Source organism: Stylophora pistillata, chromosome 1 (genome assembly GCF_964205215.1).
Source record: "Stylophora pistillata chromosome 1, jaStyPist1.2, whole genome shotgun sequence".
In the NCBI taxonomy this organism is placed as follows: Eukaryota; Metazoa; Cnidaria; class Anthozoa; order Scleractinia; family Pocilloporidae; genus Stylophora; species Stylophora pistillata.
Genome location: NC_142519.1, coordinates 50008279 through 50033036, shown reverse-complemented (window position 1 = coordinate 50033036; position 24758 = coordinate 50008279). Strand labels below are relative to the sequence as shown.

General features: G+C 38.4%; 3 protein-coding genes across 3 annotated transcripts in view; 1 reads left to right on the top strand and 2 right to left on the bottom strand.

The window, feature by feature from the left end:
• The window catches only part of LOC148742925 (uncharacterized), a 65943-nt gene that overhangs the window by 7820 nt on the left and 33365 nt on the right, over positions 1 to 24758 (bottom strand). The window contains exons 4-16 of the mRNA XM_088749145.1: positions 24402 to 24470; positions 23875 to 23946; positions 22769 to 22840; positions 21670 to 21741; positions 20635 to 20706; positions 19241 to 19306; positions 9374 to 9445; positions 8543 to 8614; positions 7686 to 7760; positions 3738 to 3809; positions 2531 to 3551; positions 1500 to 1581; positions 872 to 910 (exon numbers count right to left, since the gene is read on the bottom strand). Of these exons, the coding sequence (XP_088605271.1) occupies positions 872 to 910; positions 1500 to 1581; positions 2531 to 3551; positions 3738 to 3809; positions 7686 to 7760; positions 8543 to 8614; positions 9374 to 9445; positions 19241 to 19306; positions 20635 to 20706; positions 21670 to 21741; positions 22769 to 22840; positions 23875 to 23946; positions 24402 to 24470 (1856 nt within the window). The remainder of the gene's footprint in view (positions 1 to 871; positions 911 to 1499; positions 1582 to 2530; positions 3552 to 3737; positions 3810 to 7685; positions 7761 to 8542; positions 8615 to 9373; positions 9446 to 19240; positions 19307 to 20634; positions 20707 to 21669; positions 21742 to 22768; positions 22841 to 23874; positions 23947 to 24401; positions 24471 to 24758) is intronic.
• LOC148742927 (uncharacterized) lies at positions 9912 to 15180 on the top strand. The gene is made up of 2 exons (XM_088760738.1): positions 9912 to 11202; positions 11914 to 15180. The coding sequence occupies exons 1-2, from the start codon at positions 9991 to 9993 to the stop codon at positions 13735 to 13737; spliced, it is 3036 nt and encodes a 1011-aa protein (XP_088616864.1). The 5' UTR covers positions 9912 to 9990; the 3' UTR covers positions 13738 to 15180.
• On the bottom strand, positions 14997 to 17603 carry LOC148742926 (ATP-dependent DNA helicase Q1-like). Its single transcript, XM_088760753.1, has 2 exons — positions 17029 to 17603; positions 14997 to 16353 (listed from the first exon to the last, which is right to left on the bottom strand). The coding sequence occupies exons 1-2, from the start codon at positions 17586 to 17588 to the stop codon at positions 15222 to 15224; spliced, it is 1692 nt and encodes a 563-aa protein (XP_088616879.1). The 5' UTR covers positions 17589 to 17603; the 3' UTR covers positions 14997 to 15221.

Here is a 24758-nt window from a genome sequence, read left to right as displayed (position 1 = left end):
TTGGTTTTCACGTAAATTGGGGTCAAAGTGGCAAATATTACTTAAAGTAACTAGTTAACTCTCCGTATTTCATCCAGATCAGAAAATCAGAGAAACTAAATTCTCTTACACACGACTAGCGTTTGAACACAGCTCAGGTATCCATTTCAGCACGTCTCACTTGTTCTAAACATCATTTAGGGGCAGTCTCTCCAAAAGCGGTAAAATGCATTTCGGCAACCTTCCGCTTACAGTTGGTTCGCGGTTCGGTTGAAGACTTTTTTTTTTATTTTTTCCTTTATATATATATATATATATATATATATATATATACATACATATATATATATCCTATATATCTAAACAAAAATCTCTCGAAGTAATTACAGCCTCCTTTTCAACGAAATTGGACAGGTATAGAGAAAACCCGAGACACGATTTGTAAACAATCGTTATCAGGAGGTGTTGACTATTCTTCCCAGTTACATTTAGGTTGAATTCAGCTACTATCGATTTTCTAGAAAATAAATCGATATTCAGCCAAACAAAGCAAGCAGTATATATTTTTCTTTGTAAGGCCCATCTAACTTGAGAATATGAGCCGAATCGATTTTTGGCTGTTGCCACGATATTTGGAAAGTAATCGATTTTTGGCCACATTTGCTCTCAATAAGGGAACTTTCATCTTTGTTATTGCTACTATTGATTGTATGTCAAAAATGTGACAAACTAAGCAAAAATTTCTCCGTTAGGGAAAAAAAGGGTTTGGAAGGGGTTCCCACTCCCTAAATGTGCCTTACCATAATCTTGTGTAGCCGAAATACCCGAACAATTCAGAAAAAATCAAGCGACTTTCCCGCACGTTTTCTTGAGCTGAGTAAATGTTTCTTACCTTTTTCGATGACTTGCATTTTCATGCCCTCCTCTTGACCTTTGGAAACAGCGATGACATTTATTTAACACGTTTAAATGCTTTTAACCTTACTCCTCATAATTGTAAAATCGGTGTTTCATATATGAAGCAATAATCAGCATCATCAGAGATAGTAATTTTTTAGGCTAACCATAAAGATGTCCAATCGCCAGGAAGTAATCGCGTGGCAATAAAACTCAATCAGATTTGCAGAACTTATGAAATTGAGTGAAACAAAATTGTACGACCAGTACTGTACAATCAATTTAACCTCTGACATCACAGAAGACAACTCTTAACCCTGCAACTCCTCACTGAACTCTGATGACGACTTCGAATTCCGCACAGGTTGTCGAAACGTCAGTCAATGTAACCGGCACTGAGCAGTTCTTTCCTGTACTACCCTCAACCGATGAAAATCAAACTAATTAGAGGTACCTTTTAAAATGTTGTACCTGCGCATTTGTTCAAGTGAGAAACTAACTCTCATACCTATGGCTGTTCGCGAGATAAAAGCTGTTCAAAACATTACTTGACGTAAAATAATTTTTACTGCACAAGAAAATAACTGTCCTCATCTCCGAAGGATAGTTTTCGATAAACCTACCTTCATTGTTCAGAGTTCGTACACATTTTCCCATCAAATAGCTCCTAAACTGCTGGAATTTAGCGTTCAAAACACGTCGTACCTAAATGTAAGTCATCAAGAACAAAAAGCAAAGAAAATATTTGAAATACTATGCGTGCTGATTGGTTAAACACCTATCGTTGCCTGAACTGATCAATCCTAAACTAGTTTTGAAAAATAATAACCACACAACTCTCTTAGGATGTCTGTAAAAAACTCGAAAATGTAGTAGATCCCTCGCTTTTGATTCCTGATTTAAAACTCTTTTTTTAAGTCTTCCCAACATCTCGCGTGGAATGTTATGCTGGTAAGCCCACCGAGAGTGCGGTCTATTGTTTACATGATCGACATGAAGGTTTCAAATGCTCAGAGTACTTTGCCACTATTGCCTGGTGTGAGATCTAGAAACAGAACCGATTTTGATTGGTTGTGACTCATTTTGTTTCCGTGAGATCTTTTCACCTCAACAGAAGTTTTATACCTTGAAAACAGACAACGTTATATTTCACTAGCTACGCAATTTAAGACATGTGCAGAAAAAAAAGAAGCCGCTAGTATTTTAGTTTATGGAACTAAGCGGCTTAATAAGACTGGTTTATCTAATATCGAGTGACACTAATATATTTTTCGTTGTAGATGACCGAACAGGGAAGGGGCATCAAGTTGGCAACTTTTAACTGGTTAATTCCTTATAGCACGTTCCATTTACTATAAAATTTTCCAGAGTTCTATAATACACCTTACTACTCAAAAGGATAACACGAACTGTAAGAGTTTTTTCTACGTGAATCTTTTTTTTTTTTTGGCAGATCAAAGATACTCCGCAAAACATTCAAGTATCAAAGCCCGATAAATTTTCTTCGTGCCAAACGGAATGCTTTTGCTTAAACTAGTTCAGCTTACATTCTTTACATCATAGAACAAAACATTTATAAAAGTATCCTTTAATTTCAGCTGATGCAGTGGCAGAAAGAAGTTTCAGTAAAGATTTGAAGGTTGCGTGTTATTACCTGTTTTGTTGATAAAGTGTAGAGAATGGGATTGATGGCAGAGTTAACCGGCAGAACAAAGACTGCGATCCAAACTGCCAGGTCACCAGGTGTACGGAAGGATTTTTCCAAGAGAGACCTCAATCCAATTACCGCAATAGGCAGCCAGCAGACACAGTCGGTAAGAACAATGAAGAACACTCTTTTGGCGAGCGAGGCCTCCCTCCTCAGATCGGCTGCCCTTTGCTTGGCTTTCATTTTCCTCTCTCTTTCGGTCCCTTGCTGAGCCAGGCGCCGGTTTGATGTGCAGGATTTGTAGATAATCATGGAGTAGGTCACAATGACGAAGAACACAAGAGTAAAGTTTAAACCAACAAACATGGCAACAGAGTACTCCCAGCCTGAGGGCTTATCAGCAGAAAGTTGCAATGGGAGACATACAACTGATCTGCCATAAAAGTGGTGACCTTTTTGGCGACTACCAAAGTAGTCGATGCCCACCGTGGGAATAAATGCAACTAACCCACCAACAATCCAGATAAGGAAACACAGAAAGTGCGTAACCTTGATTGTAAGGGACTTTCCACGATAGGGGAACAGAATATTCTTAACCCGGTCGGCGGATATCAAACAAATCGTCATAACAGACACCTCACTTGACAACACGGCAATGGCACCTGTTATCTGACATGACAAACTTGAACGCCAGTTATAGTCATGCAAGAAATACTGCCCTGCCCAAATGGCATCCATTAAACCTATTATGATAAGGTAGATACCCATCAGTCCATCAGACCCGGCCAAATGTATCAACATGATAGACTGTATCTTATTCTTCTCCTTTGTCTCCTTAAACACCAACCGCCACACGATGACAAACACAGCACCAACCAACGACATAATTCCGACCACCCAGAGACATATCCTGGGGGCTTGATCTCTGAACATAGTTTCACAGCTGGCGAAGCTGTCGACATAGGCAAAGTCGCAATCTGCGTCCTCCTTCGTCAAATGGCAGCACATCAGGTTGGTGTCTACAGTCCTACGGTTCATAAAAAGAGTTGACATGAGTAACAAAAGGGGAAGAAAATAGAAAATTTTGATTTTTAATTTAAGACAATAAAAGGATCGATGATAATAATACTCTACATGTTGCTTTAATGTATAAAGATAAATAAAATTTCTCAATTAGACATCTCCAGACATCGAGAATATTTCAATGACTTACGCTGTTATTAAATATTTCATGTTCGAGAAGAAACCGGCCGGTAGTTCTCGCATTTCGTTGTAATGGAGGTAACTGCAAATTAAAGGAAAGCGATTCAATTCCACATCACTCGCTGATTTATAATGATGCTGCTGTCTTAAGGCTAAGTATTTTGAATCTTTTGGGTTCTCTTCATTTTGTAGCTCCACCTAGTTCTCACACCCTCCAAAAAATTCAATTCTTAAGAACGACTTTTTTTCAAGACCGCGTGAGAGGTTCGACCGAAAAATGACAATCCTCATATTTCAGTCAGAGATGCCTTATAGTGAACTCAGAAACTTGGTAAGGTTTTTTCCCAGACTTGCTTCTTTATCCTAGAAAACTCACGAAAACTGAAACGAGCGTCATTAGCCGTAAAATGGCGGAGATCAGTGCCCCGAGTGGTGGCAAATCAACTTTGCTCGTGAAAAGCGCAAAAGAAAGCAAGCTCGTATCAGTTTGACAGATTTGTATATATATAGGAGGGATTGAGGTATGGCTTAAGTCTAAAACGGGACCGTTTCATTTAATTTTGACATCACGGAAAGCTTTCAAAAATCCCCGATATTTCAAAATCCAACGGAAGCACGAGGGAAAAAGTTGCAAGGACATGTATTTTCAAACAAAAAAGCCCAGGGAGAAAATAAACTATTAATGAAAATACCTGGAGCTTGGAGGTTATAACAACTTACTATATGGTAGGACAGTCTTGAGGTAAATCCGAGCATTCTGATTAGTTCTTACTTGGTCTGGATCTTGCCAAACGGACCATTTCCACGGACGCTGTCATTAGCCGAATATTTTGGTTCGCGAAAGCCGAGAAAATAAAACTGAAGAAGTTTTCCCGAACGTCATGATAAAATACTTAGTAACATCGCTTACTTGAGCTGTATTGGGAAATATTGGCCCTCGGTATTTTTGTACCGACCTCGCTGCGCTCACTCCATACTACTACGATTTTGGGCCAATAATAAGTACGACCCTCGCGCTTGGTTAAGAAGTAATTCTTTGCGCCAACTGCTCAATTGTGTTCCTTTCCACAGCCTCTGTAATTAAGAAGGCTGTCACATTAAGTCTCTCTAAGCAAACCACAAATTTAAAGAAAATCCGGAACAACATGCCGCGCTATTTTGGCAGTTTGACTAGACCGCCGCTTTATAGCATTTTGGAAATCCTCCTCGAAATGATCATTTTAACAATGAAAACCTGAAAAAAGGGTTAGCTAGAAAATTCATCTCAAAAGTGCCTTACTAATTCTGCGATAAGGGCTGCGCGTTTTTCCTTTAGCATGGCTGGATAGCTCATCTAGAATGCGTGGCATATTTGTGACCCTCTCCTTCATCCAACGCCTAAAAAGAAGTGATGCCCGGAACTGGTGATCTAGCCTGATTGCTGGAAAATCTGTTAATAATTGCCGCTCAATCTAAAATTAAAACTATTTCGGCCTCAACATCGGTACTGTCGACAGTCTTTAAGTGTTCAGAAATGACTTTACGGAACGACATTAGCTCAGCATCGGTATATCAAAAGAATTACCTTTTTCTCAACTTAGTTGGTTTAATTTTAGAACAGTTTCGAGCCCAACCAATTTCCGTGAGTTTTGTAACCAGTACTTTCAATTTGGGAAGAACGTTCTTAAATCAGCTATGATTCTTTGTTTGTGGTAGTGATTTCAGATCTCACATTTTTTATATTGTTTATCATACATTTGTCCTCAGGTCTAGTTTACCCTATCTATTTTATTCTGTTTCCCGCTACATACTTGGTATTCTTCTGCTATTCCAATCATTTCGTACTTTGCCTCTATTTCGCCCTTACTCTGACCTTTGATCCTTTCCTTATCCTTTATTTATTTAGCTATTTCTTAGTTTTGCGTTCTGCTTATTAGCTCTTCCAAGTAATGTTACTATTACATTCAACTCTACATGAGATCCGCTCTGCTACGTTAACAAGTTTCACAGCAATGAGTAACTGATAAAAACAATTATCATATAAACAAGTTTCTTAAAAAACGCTATTTAAGAATTACTCACCGAAGTGGAGGTGGTTAGGGATGGATACTTTACCGAGCCGCGAAGTGGCGAGGTAAATATCCACAGCTAACCACCGACACTGAGGTGAATAAAGGCTGATAGTTTCTAAAGAAACTGTTTGGGGCTGCGTCGGTGGGGGTAACGAAATAATTTCAATATATCAACAAAGTTGAAATGGTAAATTGGCCACCGTTACGATTATAAAAGCTGACGTTTCGAGCGTTAGCCCTTCGCTCCGACGAAGGGCCAACGCTCGAAACGTTGAAATAATTTCAGCTTTGCGTGACAAATGCGTGAGTACGTGACATCTACACACAGATTGCTTCCCGTCTTCAACGTATTCGGCAGAGAAAATTTAACCTGCCGTTATAAATGATTGGATTGTCCTCTTTTAAGTCCACAATGAGGCTCAAGTTTACCCCAGAACTTTCTTAGGACTTATAGGTGTTCGAATACCCAAAGAAAAACAGACACCTTCCGCTCGCGTAAGGAATGTGTTATTGTAAACTTTTCTGCCAGGGGAAATGGATGAGAATTTGAAACGAAAGCAGAGATAAAAACCGGCAGTCGGCCGTGGTTAGCTATGCAAGGCTAGCTTACTGTATTGATCTCCTGATCGACCACGGTGCTAACTTCTAAAATGTGCTTGAATTCCGGATTTAACCACGGGGTGCCTAATTAGATTATGTCGTGACGTAAATGACGATGTTGCGATTTTCACAAAGTTCAACCTGGTTTTTCCGTGCGGAAATGAAAAGCCCCAAATTAATTTTTATATCCTCAAAAACAGCACTATTTCCACTTATCATGAGCTTAACCTGAATCGATTCTGAGTTATACCGCATATGTTACAAAATGCGATATTTGGAGTTTGAAATATCGGTAAATTTAAAAGCGTTCCGTGATGTCAAAATTAAATGAAACGGTCCCGTTTTAGACTTAAGCCATACCTCAATCGCTCTTATAAAAATTTGTCAAACTGATACGAGCTTGCTCTCTTTTGTGCTTTTCACGAGCAAAGTTCATTTGCCTCTTTTCTGGGCACTGATTTCCGCCATTTTACGGCTACGGACGCTCGTTTCAGTTTTCGTGAATTTTCTAGGATCGGATAAAGAAGCAAGTCTGGGGAAAAAATATCCTTACCACGATTCTGAATTCACCGTAAATTATCTCTGGGCAAAATTTGAAGGTTTTCAATTGTTCGATCATGTGCCACATTTTTCGGTTTTAACTCGGTCAATTCAAACATTCGCACTTAACACCTTATGAGACTCCCTAAGATTTAGGGGGCTGGAAGGAATGGAATGGTATACCATTGTCAATGAACAATGTGGTTTCAATTTCGTCGTTAACCATTCAGTTAGGACCCTAAGTAATAGGAAAAATGGGCATTTTAGAAGACGAGAGAGTAACCAACCAAGACCCCCTTCCCAACATAGTCGCACTTATCTGAATAAGAATAATTCGTTACTGAGTACGTAAAACATGCCTAATATCTCGAAATGTGTATCCATGCAATGTTACAACTGCAATCTACTTGAGAGGGGACGTTTAATTGAAAGGAAGCCCTAATTCAGTTTTCCTAAAAGTTCTCGGTGGCCGGATCTGATTGGTTTTAGGATTATATTGAAAACTCGTGTGTGAATAATGGTATAAACGGTGCATTAATATGCAAAGCCCATCCTTAGTTTTACACTTGTAGAGGTATCTATGGGCAACTCGAACAACGCAATTCTCAACTTGCATGATTAGGCTGACTGGATTACTTTTCCGCAAAGATGGAGAAGGGACGCTAATCCGAGAGTTATGGGCATTTTCTTCCTTGAATTTGTAATTAAATCTCCGTGAAACTTAATCACGCGTACACCTTGAATAATAGTAGTTTGTTCATACTCACAGGAATCGAATACTTGGCGCGATATCTTTAAATTGCTCGTTGCTCACTGTACGGATTTTGTTGGAATAAAAGCTCCTGTAAAATGACGATAGAATGAAAGGGTAACTCGTTAATGACAAACATGAAAACATTGATTTAGATTTTAAAAAAAGCATGATAAGTGATTGTGAGAGAGCACGAGCAACAGCGAATGACCACGAGTGACCATGAATGACCTCGAATAACCCCGAGCGATCATGATTGACCACTAGTGACCATAAGTAACCACAAGTGACCACGGTGACCACGAGTAACTACGAGTATGCGGTTTCAATCACTCGTCACTCTTCTCCGTCAACTTTTCATCTTTGCCGTTTTTGTGTTTTGTTTTCATCTTTTATTTTATATTGTAACATATTTTTGGTATTTATTGCTTGTTTTCTTTCCATTCATTTCCCTAACTTCCTTCCTTCTGTCTTAGGATTCTGGGCGGAAACGGGCCCATTGCGTAACAATTTTTAAAAGCGAAGTAGCTTTGGGAACCACGCTTTTAATGAAGGAAGTGATACATTGTTTGCATATGTCAGTCTTCGTGAATGGATTATCTACGTTGAAATCATAAGTTTTTGGATGAGGTCACCTGATGATAATGAGATTATAATGTCAGCCAAATATATAAGTTCTTGGTCACCCATGGTTGTTAGTGTTCAATTGTGGTCATTCGCTGTCAATCGTGGTCACTCGTGTGTAACTTTTGACACAACCTACTCAAATGACGGAGATGCAGAACATGTAGGCGACTGCACTTTCACAAGACCCCAGGTTTGCAGTGCTTCACTAGCGTCGATCAAAAATGATAATGAGAAACAGAGACTTACATGGACTGCATGTTTGTTAAACCTTTAAAAACTCCACGCGGTAGATACTGAATATTGTTCTCATAAACAGCCCTTGAACGACAAAGAAGACAGATCATTATTACTTAAAGTACAGAAAACTCTAGAAGCAAACCTCCATTGCAAAAAAGCCTTTTAATAGCTTTATCGACTCTTCCATGTCTTATTACAAAAATATCTTTATAAAATATGTGACACCAAAAAGAAGATTGAAAATAATTCACTCAGTGCTTAGGACTACTTAAAAAAATTCGTTAATGGCAGTTAGCGGTTGCCTCGCTTAATCCGAGTATGAGTACGCGCTGATTCATATATGGTAAAGAATTGCTACATCCTTTTAATAATTGTCTTTTTTTTCTGTCTTCTGACATCATGCCAATGAGATCAGAGTTGGCAGTTGCTATCTTGGATGTAATAGCAACTTCAAACTCGAGCAACGTCATACGAGACTCTGGTAACTTCCAAGGTTTCGGAATCTAAGCCAGCCAAGGCACACTAGTTTGAGTAATTCAACGAAACTTTAAGCAGAAGTGGGTGAAGGAATAAGTCTGCTCACTTTTTGTGTCACGCTACCGCAGATACAATTTAACTTACAATTTAGAGTTACTTATTCCTCAAGTACGTGTTCTTTTTTTTCGCAATCGCACATCCCCTAACAGAAGATTTAAATGAACCAAATAATACGACAGCCGCTAATTAACACTGATTACAGACGATCAGATATCTCATGTAAGGTCAAGAAGTTTTACTAGTGCAGTTAGGTATAATTTCCGTCCGCCATCTCGTTCATATAATATTGGTAGGTTTACTTACAGGTCTTTTAATTTGGACAGGCCTTGGAACTTATCCGGTGACAGGGTTACGAGGCTGTTTTTCTCCATGTATCTACGCGATAAATGAAATGCATTAGACGCTCTGTATCACTATTTAAATGTAAAGATAGTTTTAAATAATTACTTGGGCTAAGAAACGTTCATCGTCGGATCTGGCTGAGATCATTCGTATCATTTATTCAATTCATATAAACGTTCTCCTTTTAAATTATTCGTGCCTTGTTCTTCAGCAAACTGTTTTACTGTTCATCAAAGTTGTCCAACCCTTCATTAAGAGAATCACCAGACTGCTTTCACCGAGACGAAAAAATTTTGATCACACCGCATCGATTGGTCTGACTGCGGGTTAAACAATGGCTTAACAACGGTATATACCCGGGCTGCACATCGTCGTTAAGCCGATGTCAACTAGCTGTGATTAGTTAATTTTGCGATCGAGCAAAAGCTCCTATTTAAATTCAACCTCGTTCCCAGGGCCTTTTCCCTTAGTTGGGGGTGGGGCGGGAAAAGGCCCTGGCATCGGCCGGTCAGATCAACATTTTGATTGGTTGATTGATTTAAATAATTTATGTGAACCTTGGTCATAAAATATAATTTATGCATTATTCCGAAGTCATAATGGCGGAAAGTATGCCTACACCAACAAAGATTTCTTCTAGAAATCCGGTTCGCAGACTCTGCGGTGATTCTCGCGAGAGTCGTCATATGCTTCGAATATTTAGCAAAGCTGGTTCATCAAAAGATCTGTGTGCAAAAGTCCATAAAACCTGTGGTATAACTATTTTTGAGGACGATACGAGATCAAAGATCGCATGTCGGAGTTGCGTTACATTCGTAAACAAGATGGAACAGTTTATTCAGAGAGCTCAATCCATGGACAATATGTCGTCCGATCAAAGTTCTGAATATGCTGTAAAGAGATGTGTACAACTTTCACCTTCTTCGCTTCAGCCGTCGAAACGTGTATCAAAGAATTTGCCATGCGAAAGCTCATGCGTCACCTCAGCAGATGAGCTGTCGAAGCGAATCACACCAAAAAAATCTGCAAAGCAGCTTTCCTTCTCAACTCCCCAAGTTGCGACTGTTTTAACGCCTATATCATCAGGAGATAGCTTCAAAATAACTTCTATTGATCAGGCGAAGCGAACAACATCAATTTTTGCAAAACAGCCGTCTTTCTCAACTCCCCAAGATGCTAGTGTTATTGCCACGTCTACAGGACATGATTGTGCAGCCACTTCGGTGGATCAGTCGTCGAGGCTAACAACACCAAGGTCTGAAGGGCAGCCATTTTTTTTAACTCGGCAATCTGTTCTAAGGCCTAAATCAATCGGAGATAATGATTGCACCTCATTAGAAGCTCAATCGTTATTGACTGAAAGACAGCAGAAAATGATTCTACAAGCTGTCAGTAACAGGGATGCAACTGTGTTGACGGCTATCTTGAAAGATTACTGTCCAAGTGTTGTGGACGAGTTAAAAAAGACCAGCAGTGAGGAGTTGAAAACGTCGTGTGCAAAGCTGTGCAAACGTTCGCAAGGTTCCGTTTTATATGGAAATGAATTTGAGAGCATGAACAGTTTCGATTTCAATAAAATTTGGGTCGAATTGAAGACGAACCACCCTTATCTTGTCGAGATTATGAACGCAGTGTCTGGCAAAGAGAAGTCCGTCTCAGACACAAAGCGTGAGCTTCAAGTAAAGTACAGTTTTCTGTACTCGATCCTCATGAACGAGAGATGGCACGAACTCAACCTGGTGAAACGTGTGAATACAGTTCTCATCAATGAAGGTGGATGTACCAAAAAGGTAATTCTTAGCTAAAGATATATATAACATTGGATTGTTATCCTTAATCAACTGCTTTAGTCGCACTGTAGTATTTATTATTCACCAGTGCAATCATGCATTGAATACAATCTGCATTTTATCCTCTTAATTATATAAAGCTCTGCAGAAATTTGATCCTTGTGAGGTAGTTTTGTGTTAGGTTGTGATTGTGATTCTAATTGAAAGATCCATTCAGAAATATATTGTGAGTGATAGGATAAGTATAGGTAATTGCATGACTTGTAGTGGTATTTGGCAATAATACCGCGATTAATATTTCAAAATTGACCGAAATACCACGAGCCGCGAAGCGGTGAGTGGTATTTGGATAATTTTGAAATATTACGAGCCGGTATTATTGCCAAATACCACTACAAGTCATGCTATTATTTCTTTATAACAGAAGCCGAGAAATTTTCGGAAACGCACACGAGTCCTTTATTTCGCTACGGTTGAAAAAACAAACACAGGCCAAAAGGAAAAGGCAAAGTAAAAGGTTGTCATGGTAACCTTGTTATACCATCCATTTTTATTCTGTTTTACCACTATTACGCGAAAATAGGGCCATTATCAACCAATCAAAACTCCGAAATTTCTTGGCTTATATTATAAAGTTGTGAAACAGGAGGTTACTGCATGTGCATGTGTAGTTAATTTGCTGTTAATTTCTGATTCCCTTGTAATCCCTAGCTTCAAGAACGACTGAACAAACTTGGTGTGTGCCTATCATCTGGGAGAAGGGACACCCTGCTGAAGCTCTTAGGGGGTCATTTTTCAGACAAAGTGGTTCAGCAAGTAAAGAGAGGTAGTGTGTTCCGAGGCACTGGTGACAACTGGGACCTGAAAATTTTGAAAGGGCACATGAGAAAGGAAATTCAGAATGAGGATCTACACTTATTTGCCAGTAACTTGATTGAGAACCGAATTAACTTCAATCACTTGCCTAATGACAACCCTAAAGGAAACATCAAAGATTTCCCTCGATATAATTTTTCCTTGAATGTTCCTGAATGGAAACGTTATGCAGAATGTGCCACAATTATTTTTGGTAGAATTGTTCTTGAGTTTTTTCCCAAATTTAAGTTTTTGAAATCTGTTATACCAGATCACATTCCTCATGAGTACAGCCAGCAAATGTCACAGAAGTCTACCATAGTAAGTTTGCCAATCATCAATGCAAATGAAGCAAAGTATGATGATTGTGTTCACATATTAAGAACTTATGAAAAGTGGATTGCTGAAATCTATGTTCAAGCAGGGTTGCTAGATGAACTGCCACACACTGACAATCCACTGATTCCCGACGGGCCTGCAGCATCTGGACAGACAAATGCGCACCAACCAGACACCCATGATGATGCAATGAGGGAGATGAAGATTACATTTGCAGGTGATCAGCTCACTCGGGTCAGATTTGCAGGTGCCAAAGATCTGCTATCTGGTTCTCACACAGCAGCTGATCGTTTTGAACATTGCTCACCTTTTAAACCAGTAATGTGGCATACAAAAGCATCCCTTCTGCAGTATTCTTACTCGTTTCTTCACAAAGCTGAGTCTGTGAATCAAGTTGGCACCTTAAAGTACTTCAGAGAGAAGTACAATAGGAGGAATGCTACCCCATCCAAAGTTCTTGACTCCTATGAAGGAAGTGAAGAGTTGTTCCTCAGCGTGGGGAAAGCTTACATCATAACAGCTGCCCTGAACTTTTTTGGGATGTCAGACCTAGAGGACACTCCCTCAGCACATAAATTCCCAGAAAACATTGCACATAAGAGCTCAGAAAACAAGAAGAAGTACTTTGATGATGCTTTTGGAAAGTTCACTGACAAGTTCCTATTACAGAAAGTAGATGTCAATGACTGTGACGATGAAGATGATTATATAAGAAATTATGCCCTTTGTTGTATTTTCCTGGCTACTCTTGTCATGCAGATGAAGGACACTGCAGGGGAGGGAGATGGCAACAGAAATCTCATCAACCAAAAACTTTTGCTGTCAGTTTTCAAGTCTATGGGGGCTTACAGCAAATATGCTATTGAAATGTTTGTGAGTATAGCTCAGATTGAGTGCCTGCTAACCCCACGCTTATCTGAACAGTTCAAATGGGGATTTTTTGTTAACTGGAGGGGTGGTGCCGGAAAGAATATTGAAGATGATTTGGCCCAAGAAATTTCAAATAGATGCAGTAAACACATTGTCCAAAGGCAGGGACCAAACAAGAGTCTAAACTCAATTAGCAAAGTCTGTAAAGCAACTACTGGCATCCATCAGATTGTAGAGCAGTTTGACTCATCTGTGGGCATCCATAAGACATCTGTGCAACATACAATGTGCAACTCACTTAATGATGAGAAAGAAATGGTGAATGACCTATTGCATTTGAATCCTTTTAATCATGTGCCTGGAAGAAGTCATGACAGCTTCCCTGACATTAAAAGGTCTCCCTTAAGGTATTTGAACATTGTTGACTATCATCAGTGGCTGGCCAAACACATGGGAGAATTATCAACCTAGATACTACTGAGGATGATTGTAGTTATTCACTGACTATTGAATCGCCAAATTCTGCACAATACAAGTAGTAATGACGTAACTGACCTCTCTTAGACCCTTATCTTTCAGTTAAGACTAGTGAGCCACTGAATTTCTGCTGAGATCGATATTTATGGGTTACTGACCAAGTGCAAGGTCGTGATGGCTGGGTATTAGCCACTTTCTTTTTTTGTCTTTTTTTTGCATGTTTATGGACTGAGATGGAGTAAAGCTCCATAAACAGATTTCCAGTATCCAGCCATCTTGAAAGAACAGGCTAGGTCAATTTTGGATTTATTACATGGCTTTTAAGGAAGTTTCGTACAGGACACAGCAGTTAATCACAAGTGGGTTAGAAAGTGCCATCTTGCCTGCTCACCAAGCTAGTTCTATAATTATATCGTTGAATGAAATATATATACCGTAAGACACTGACTTTTAGTTAAAACAGCTGAATCTCTGAATTTAGCAAAATACAAGTAGTAATGCCTTACTTAACATCTCTGGGATCCTGAATTTTTATTAAAGACAAGTGAGCCATTAAATTTCAGCTGAGATGTTATGGCTTTTATGAGGATAGCCAATAACCTGAAATAATAGCAATAACACTACTAGTACTGTGTAGTGTTGTGCTATTCATGGATCATAATCAAAAACTGATAAGACTTAAAGTGATGTGGCAGTTGATCATGCTTGATATATAATCAATTATTTTGGGAAACTGAAAAATTTATTGCAGTCAACTTAGAACAAATAAAACTAGGGTGTTTCCTTTCTCTAGGACCAACATAACAGCAGATTTAATCCATTAATATGTCCTATTAATTGTGTGAATTGTACCTTGTTTACTTGTAGCTTATGAGTTCAATATGGTAAACATTTAGCAAAATCTGCAAGTATCGTGGTAAATAAGAAATCTTATCTTAGAAAATAAGAAATTTATCTTGGTAAATAAGAAATTATTTTCGCTTTTACAATGTGACAAGGTCCTGTTTATAAGGAAAATATGTGGGGTACTTATCAGCAGACTCATCCAATTGTCATTGATGGCTGGTTGGTAAGGACAGTGTGTGTGCTTATTTCCAATGACCTACTACAAAATCTCAGCAGATTTCCAACATTAGTACATGTAATATGGGGTTCACAGATCCTTGTGAAGTTTGTGTACTAACAAACTTTAAAAGGTAAACAATCTGATCAGTACCATGGTAGCAACAGAGATAATTAATATCAAAAGTGACTTTTGGTGTGTGAATCAAGATCTATTTAGAGTTGCCCACAGTATTTACAATTTAAGTTGACTTTCTCACCACATTATTGTGCTCAGACATAGCAAAAAGGAAACAAAGGTAAACAAACTGATCGGTATTGTAGAAACAACAGATATAATCAATATCAATATTGATTTTGGTTTGAATCAAGATACCTTGTAGTAGTTTGCAGTCTTTATAATAAGTACTGATGTTCTAATCATCATCAGAGTTCATTACAGTTCTACACAGAGTAGTGTGCTTGCATATTAGCGAAAAGATCTGAGAGGAACAGATTTCATCCCAGATACCAAAGGTCTTCAATAGGTCTGTTTCTGATTCAATATACTCCACTCCCTCCATAACTTTTGTAACCAGATTGTTATCTACAGAAATGTCAAATAGCATGGAACTCTCTGATGCTGCTTGGGACTCTTGGGCAGAAATTGCACCCCTGATTAATCTTTCAAGGATAACACTGTTATTGTTGGGCAGTAATCTCACCTTGCTTTTAACAACATGAGGTACATCCTCCTCAGTTATTTTGAACTTTCCATCACATATACAGCAACAGTTATCTTGCTGAACACAAGAGAATCCAAAGTAATCTAGAAGAAGTTTCCTCTGACAGGTGTCTTGTGATTTGCAGTAAGTTTTCATTGATTCTTCTACATGTTTCATATTATTTCCAATATCAGAATTATTGTAGTAGAGTGTAGCACACGATGAAAGTCCTGTGCGACCGGCCCGACCAATTTCTTGCATGTATGCTTCAAGGCTACTTGGTGGTGTTATGTGAATAATGTTCAGCACATAAGGAGCATGAACCCCCATGCCAAGTGCTGATGTTGCAAAGAGCACCCTCACCCTCGAATTTTCTTTCTTTATTTCTGACAAAATATCTTTCTTCATGCGACTTGTTTGGGGGGCATGAAATTGAGCAAACAGTCTTGCAGTGGGTTCTGAAGTTTCTCCAACATACTGCTTGTCTCCCAATATTCTTTCAAATAATCCATAAGCATATCCACAATATTTCAATTTTAAGTAGACAATTGTCATGGGATAGTTTTCTCTTTGAATTGCTAGTTGATTGGCAATTGGCCCAAGGATTTGATCATAACTTTCATCCCCATGGTGGTTACTCCATCGCAATTTCTTATTCAGATATATGTTTACCCGGTTGGGGTTTTGTGCAACAATTTTGCACTCATCTTTTAAACACAGACTTCGCTTCAAGCCCCTCAATAAATGAGGTGGTGCTGTTGCTGTTAGAGCCATTGTGGGTACATTAGGAAAAAAGGCCTTCAACACCGAAAGATCTTTGAAGTCCTTTCTAAATTCTTCACCCCTGAAAAAGAAAAGTAAACCCTGTAATATATATATCTATATCTATAACGTTTTCTTTTGAGTTAACATGTTTCTGTAGAAGTATCTTTTGTATTTCATAATAGCTCCCTCATATGGATGGATGTCTATTAATAACTAAAAAGTATACTGTGTATACTGGTATATTTATTTTATCTTGAATTTATCTTTTAGCAAATGGCTTTATCTCCTTATTTACAGGTTATTTTAGGTTTGGGGGTCAACTTAATATAGAGCTTAGGTTCTTCCCTGTTGGCACCTTCTTTGTAATTGTTCAACTAAGAATAGTTCAGTTGTAGGGGCATGGAGACAAAGGTGAACATTCCACTTCTAAATCACAAAGCAATGCATCAAGAATTTGGAAAACTGCATGCCAGAATAAAACCATAGACAATTAATCTTGTTTCCTTGTACTGGCAAATAAATATAGATCAGTGAGCGGTGTAAACGTCACAGGAATCATAGATGAATTAGTTCCTAGAGAAAAATCTATCATACTCTATAAATAGAGAATACAGCAGAATTTCACCGTAAATACAAGTCAGTGCTGCAACCGTGCTTTAATTAGTTTTCCGAGACATAAGCTTATATAGATAATTTACTCTCTGAAACAAATATGAAATGAACAAACAAGAAATTAATAAATTTAGGCACTTACCATAATTCAACGCAGTGTGCTTCATCAACAACACAGGCCACAACATTGTCTTGAAAGACTTTGCTTCCCATCAATTCTCGCCCTTCCTTACTTAATAGAGTCTCTGGATGGGCGAATACGATCGAAGTGTTGCCGTTCACTACATCCTGAGGAAACTTTGTTGTGATCACGGCCACATGCTCGCTTGTTTCTTGTTCATTTCCGAACAAGTTCTCGGCCGTTTCTTTCGCGTTTACAGGTACCTGTAACACATCAGCGGTTATCCTCCGAGCTTTTAAAACTTTCAACTGGTCTTCAATGATGGAATTCAAAGGGCATACTACAATAACTATGTTCTTGGTTGTCTTGACAGGAAAGAAATTCGGTAGAAGGTGAAAAAGAATCGACTTGCCAAATCCAGTAGGTAGGACTCCGATAACATCCTGGCCTTTCAGCACATATTCAAAACACTTCATTTGAAGAGGTTTTAAATTCAATGATGGAAAATTACCTATATTCAAAGAAAATCCGACTCGGCGAAGGACTGACAAAAACTCTTCTGCACTCGGCGGGACCACCATCTTGAATATTTCTGTTAATATATGAATTCAGTACACCCAAGATTTTTGGGTGTTTTGAGATCATGTGACCGGCCGATCCCAGGGCCTTTTCCCGCCCCACCCCCAGCTCCACCCACCAACAAAGGGAAAAGACCCTGGGAACGAGGTTGATTTAAATTTCTTATTGAAATACGGATTTCGAAGCTTTTGAACAGCCCTTGTTCCTTGAAAAAACCTGAAAATTATAGACTTTGTGTCCTGATTAAGGCTCTGTTTACATGGGAAGAGGGTGCCCCTAGGGGATAGGGTTACCCTACTTGGTAGGGTTGAAGATACCGAGCGTTTACATGGTAATTTGAAACCCTAGGGGCGAGGGCTGACACTATAGCCAGGTCACCCAGCAAGGAAAACAATCAAAATGACGGCGGGAGATAAAGTTTTGGCGGTTAATTCGATTCTTACGGCACTCGCTTCTTTAGTTCCTTCTTTTCAACTTTGTGCTTTGTTGTTGATATCTCTAATGGCTGAAAGACAGCGTTTACAACTGGCTAGCCAGCACATTTCAGCCCAATATAACATTTCACCTGTTTTGTAGCTAACACTAGCTGTGGATGCTGTTCCACTGTCCGCCATTTTGTTTCGCTGAGATGCTTGCGCTGTGTGTCAGCGGTATGACTGGACATAGCTCTACCCCTAGGGATAGCCCTAGGTTTTGCGTTTACATGGGCTAATGGCGGCAAAACTCGTCCCTACACAGTAGGGTCACCCTACCTCTCAGGTAGAGTAACCCTACCCCTAGGGTCATCCTACCTCACATGTAAACACGCAGTATAATTACAATAGAGAAGGGTCACCCTACTAGCTAGGGTAACCCTACTATGTAGGGGCACCCTCACTCATGTAAACAGGCCCTAACATTCCACGTTAAATTCAGATTTTGAGATGAATCCTTACTATCTGGTAGACGTTTTTTCCAAGAGATTTTGAATAGCAATGAACTCAAATTTTTTGTGATAACTATTAACCCACTTGATTAACCGCGCTGTTTTTTCTTTGGTACGATTTTCAGCATCATTATCATTATCATATATCGCTTATAGCCTCATGGGGAGGCGTCAATAAAAAAGTGTGTGGTATTATATTTTGGTGTATAAACACTAATGAAATACCTTGCGAGCTTTCGCGCACAGTGAAAGTAACCTGAAGTTATCTTTCCAAGAAAAAATATCGCCGATTCTAAAGTTCCATTATAAATTGCACCTTTTTGCAGCCAAAGCGAAATGATTAGGATTTTTATTGGTGATTATGTGATAAATAGCATATTACATGGCCACTTAAAAATACGAAATTTATTGTCTCGTGCCGAAAAGTAGTTTTCAAAACTCGAAGGGAAATTTCGTATCTTCGCGCGGCCATGTAATATCCTCCTTATGTTGCGTTATTTTAATTAAGAAAGATGATAGTTAATGATTCTTACTTTCTGCATCTATTTTAAAAAGTAATTTTTTCCATTAAAATCCTTAGACCGGCTGTTTATTAGGTCATGAGAATATCAAAGAAACAATGGATAGACACACCGATCCTCTGTTTCTCGCTAAAGCTCTCTTTTTAGTAAGGCTCATAAAACAAGACAAATACTGAAGAAGTTTTCATTACGAACACGAATCACTTACAATGTTTCTATCTCGGAGAGGTTTTTGAACTTTGGCAAACGCTGAAGTTTGTTATTAGAGAGAAAGCTTAAAAAGAAAAAAAAACAAATTGGAATAAAAAAAATTGAAAAGTAAGTTAACTGCGTATGATGCACGATCCTCGCAGTGGATAGCGCTATTTAAGCAATAGCGAAAATCAGACCTGAAAAAAATCAGGCCTGTACGGGACTCGAACCACTGACCTCTGCGATACTAGTGCAGCGCTCCACCAATTGAGCTAAGAACCCAACTGGGAGTAGGCCGTCAAGTTGATTCGTAATAAACCCGTGAAAGTGATCAATGAGATACAATGAATATATGAAGATCATATATTTTGAACTGCGGTATTAGATACGTATGATGCACGATCCTCGCAGTAGATAGCGCTATTTAAGCAATAGCGAAAATCAGACCCGAAAAAAAAAATCAGGCCTGTACGGGACTCGAACCACTGACCTCTGCGATACTAGTGCAGCGCTCCACCAATTGAGCTAACAAGCCAACTGGGAGCAGGCCGTTAAGTTGATTCGTAATAAACCCGTGAAAGTGATCAATGAGATACAATGAATATATGAAGATCATATATTTTGAACTGCTGTGTTAGATACGTATGATGCACGAACCTCGCAGTAGATGATTTTCGCTATTGCTTAAATAGCGCTATCTACTGCGAGGATCGTGCATCATACGTATCTAATACCGCAGTTCAAAATATATGATCTTCATATATTCATTGTATCTAAATTAACTGCGTTGGTATTTGAGACTCTCGGAGAGTTTTTTTTTTTTATCACAAAAGGGACCTCGTGAACTGACAATAAAACTTAACTGCTTATTTTCAAGGTAATACATCTTAGCTGAGTCGCTAAACCTTCTATTCCTGGACTTGAGAATGTGAAAAAAAGTGCTGCCATTTGTATTTCCGCTGTTTAAAGGGTCGTTTGCATATCATGACATGAATTCGCTTCTCTGTATTGGTACATTGAAACTATGAATTCGAAGAGTTGCTCATATCGCAAGTCAATCTTGTGGTAGTTGGGCTGTAATATATTAAAGCTTCCCTGATCACTTTGCGAAAAAAAAAAAAAAGTCACAAGAGACAGTCAATCTCACTTTGTTAATCTATATTTTCTTCTCACCGCTGATGGTGACCAATTCCACTAAAGTCAGCACTGTATACCAGAACGCGGAGAGGTTTCGACCTCTCTTCACTATGTTATATACTGGAGCTAATGAAGCGCATGCAGCAGTTTACTTTGATGTGTTTATTGTAATAGCATTTTATTTGGAATGGCCACAAAGCAAAGGCTTACTAAAATCTCTAAAATAAAATGTATGGTTTCACTTGCTGTAAAGGTGTAAAAAATGCCACTTACAGCCTTTTTAACTGAGGAAGGTTGCCAAAAACATCTTCGGGAAGACGCTGAATTTTGTTGTTTGACAAATCCCTTTGAGGCAAATAGTAAGCTAACATTTAAGAACGTACATTCTACTTGGAAGATGGGAAATTCCCGCTACCTAACGTTTCTGTAATGCGAGCCAAATCGGCTAGCTAATTATACAATACAAGTAATTTTTTCCCAAATCAGGATATGAAAAGCTCTTTGTGTGTCTCTAAATATATCAATTATGATCAAGAATCTCCAGTATGCAGCAACTGTACCCAAAGAACATATTTATTCCACGCTTAAGGCAAAGAGACCTTCTGTTGAGACAATAATGGCTGGGAGACACTTCATTATGTTATGCCATCTATCTCTAATTATAGTTCACCACTAAATTTTCTCCGGTTCTTGTTGGTTTAAATCGATCACTTGACGCGATAGTGTTCATCCGTGGAGAGACACTATCAGCCCATAGTGCCCGCCCGCGAAAAATACCCGGATGGATGGTGCCCGTCCGCGGAAAATACCTGGATTGATAGTACTCATCCGTGAAAAGTTCACAATAGTTTGACGGCCGCGAAGTTAGGCAGATCGGAAAAACAGTGACTTTTCAATTCTGACAGGTATAACGTATTATTTAGCCAATGTACGGTTGCGAATTATTGACATTTGTGACAAGCTGTAGGTGCGAAAGAAATTTTAGTGGTGAAGAATAAAAGCAATAGAGTGTTTATGTCTCGGAACTATCGGTCTGATAGTTGCCCCTTGGAAATTTGATGTTCTTAAAACTAGCATATTTGTTTTAAGAACATCAAATCTCCGCGGGGCAACTATCAGCTGATAGTTCCTCGACAGAAACACTCTATTGTTTAAATAACACTCCATAATTTCCAAACGAGCAAACTCAGTTCGAGAAAGGCAGAAATAAGCGATATTCTCAACTAGTTTGGACCATCATCTAAGAATGGCCACACTGACCTATAAGGGTCTTTCTTTTTTTTTTGTACAAAAAAAAGTTCTACTTACAGTACTTTCAGTTTGGTATTACTGCTTAGTATCTCTCGAGGCAAACTCTGCAACTGATTGTAGGACAAGTCCCTAAAAAAACGTGTTTGGAGATTGGGATAATTTCCGGGTAGGAAAAAAAATAAACAAACAAACGTAAATTCATTTAACAAACTAGATTTCCAATGGCTATGCGGATTCCTGTCATTTCTGTCTTGGATTAATTTTTTTGGGGCCAAAGTTCTTATCTGATAGAATCTAGGCAGATGCAGTTCTTTAATCAGTTCCAGTAATTGTTGTATTAACAACAAAAATCGCGCTCATTTATTAAAAAAAAAATTTAAGTAAGAGATATTAGGATGAAGTTGAAAAAAGGTGTTCACAGCAGTGTCTAAATTTTACTACCAGCTCATGATTTTATACTTAAGCCTTCCTCTCTAAAAAAAATCTAAATAAATAAATGCATCTTATTCGATGGTTTAACCGCTATATTAAATATTGTTTAACAAACTTGTAAGGTAGACGGATGATTTGCGAGTTGCGTAGTATTTTTTTTTTTTTCATATTAGCGAGGAAAGATGTAAGCATTAAACAAAATGTTTGCTTGTCAATCAAGGAGAAGACGGATTCCGTTGGCCATAACTCGAGGTAATTTTTTTGTTATTGGACTAGCTTCGGACAGTTCTTCAAGGAAGTGAGTGCAGGCTCGCTGGTGAAGTCATCTGGACACGCCCAATGTCACGTGACCCATAAAAAATGTTCTGTTAAAATTTACGATTTGAATTTTTAAAGTCTCCTTTCAATATGTACAAAGAAAGTGCAACTTTTCGTTTTGGAGATCGGTACGTTATTTGTCTGCAACGAAAGTAGAACTTCATCGTGCAGTTCTATAATTTTGGAACGTCCTGTTTATTAACTACTCACACAAAACTGATCAAACTCCGTAACCGACTGGTTAACTACTGGACTACTACCCATCGATAAATCAAGTACGAGAGGTTTTTAAACCATATTTTGAACGACTTGAGAGCGATCGATCACTTACAAATGCAATGCAGAGGAAAGGAATGTTTAACTTTGAGGAATAATTTTTAAAAAGAAATCACAAATTTACACTTACACTTCCTCCAAGGCGTACATTTCTTGAAGAATGTTTCGAGGCAGCTTTTCTATCCGATTACCACTCAACCGCCTACATATAGATAACGAAAACAAAAGATCTAGTTAGATTAAAGATGCTTCAAACTTAGCACAGAGACTATCTGGTTATTTTATTGTACTTAGAATATCCACATCATAAGCACTATCCCCATTTTCGGCGTGGTTTTTTAGTTTGAGTTTGTATTAGACCGCAAAATTTTCATTACATCATTCGCTTTTAGTTTCGGGACATCTTTGCAGTTTTTTCGCCTTTGAATACGATCACTGTTTAGTACGTGTTAAAGGGAAAACGTGGAAAACATTCTCTCGAAAAGAGCCCTGATTCCTTTGTTTATGTTCTGCGGGTCACCGTCAGCCTCGCTATGGTGTTTGCGCGGTTTATTTTCCAAGAGGGCACCGGGGATTTTAAAACAGGTTTTTCAAAAGGTACTATTCGGTTCTTACCTTTTAACTCTAATCATCAATTACACTACAACTGATTTTCATCAAATAACACAGCGTTTCCAATAACCTCTTTGTCCACATGAAGTAGTCTTGAGCATGCTTAGAAAGTAACGTGCTACCGCACACTAATCCCTCTAAATTAGCATCGACAATTTATTGATAGAACCATTGTGTTTAACATCTTTGTTTGTTCTTTTCATCGACTCTTAATAAGATACTTGAGCCCGAAGGATACAGCGGTGTTGTGCCTTTCAAAAGACCTGACTGTGTAACTTGTTCGAGATTTTCATGCTGAATTGTTTTTCATTCTGTAGTGCTGGTCACGTTTAGATATTTATAAATGTGTTGTATGACCATTATAATCCGGACACCCGCACAAGCACCAAGAAATGCGCACGCAAAAACATGTAACTACCCGGTACCACCATCACACATACGACCTACTTAAATCTGAAAACGTTACGCTTTTGAATGATTACACTTTGGATTCAAAACTAAACGTTTTCAAATGAGATCATGTTCACGCTGCTGACATATGCTATCCCGTCAGAAACAAAAGAGAGAAAACTGAATTACTTCTCTAATGTTTGTTCGAAAAGGTGCCAAATAATTGCTACTCACAAATATTTTAACCAATATTGCCCAGCGAAGAGATCTTCAGATAAGTTTTTTAAGTTGTTATTTCCCAGCCACCTGTAAAACACATTTAAGTTAAATATCCATTAGTATCAGAAAGAATTTCACTCCTTGCACTGACTATAACTTGCAAAATGCGCAACTATTTGGCTAAGGCTTGTTCTCGATGGACAGAGGAACATTAAGGGATTAAACCTGAGGGCGGTGAACATGGAATTATTTTTGAATAAATTATCATACGTCTAAATGATATGTCATCCAAAGTAAAAGAAAAGATATCTTTATCCCCCCTAATTATTTACTGTGTTGTTCAACAGAATTTATACAAGTGCTTGATGTTTGTCAAATGCAGTTATTCGCTAGTATTTGTTCCGATTTTAAAAAACAAAATAAAAAAAGTTTGATTCGGTCGTGGGTGAGATTCAGTTATAAAAAGAACGACCATATAGGAAAGAGAATCGATCCATGTCAGCGACAGTCAACTATATTAAGCTTCAGAGCAAATAACTTACAGATCATTTAGCCTGTAGTTCTTGAACAGATCACTTGGAAGAGTCTCCAGTTTGTTGAAGTCTAGAGTTCTGTTTAAAAAGATAACTTATTTTATTTTCTCGACAGTCTCGATTATTCAGATGAAAGTGTACGATTATCTTTTGATCTTGTCCAGAAATGTAAACAAAATAGAGATCGGCTGCGGTTGCAGACTAAAGTTAACATTGAAAGTTACAAGAATGAAGATTTTTGAACAAAAGCCTGCGCACTTCTCAACAATGCAATCGAAACGAACTAGTTGCAACGTCCATTGATGATTTAAAAAGAAGGAAGATTCAAGTGAATTTCAAACTAGTCTAACTATGTTACAGAGAACG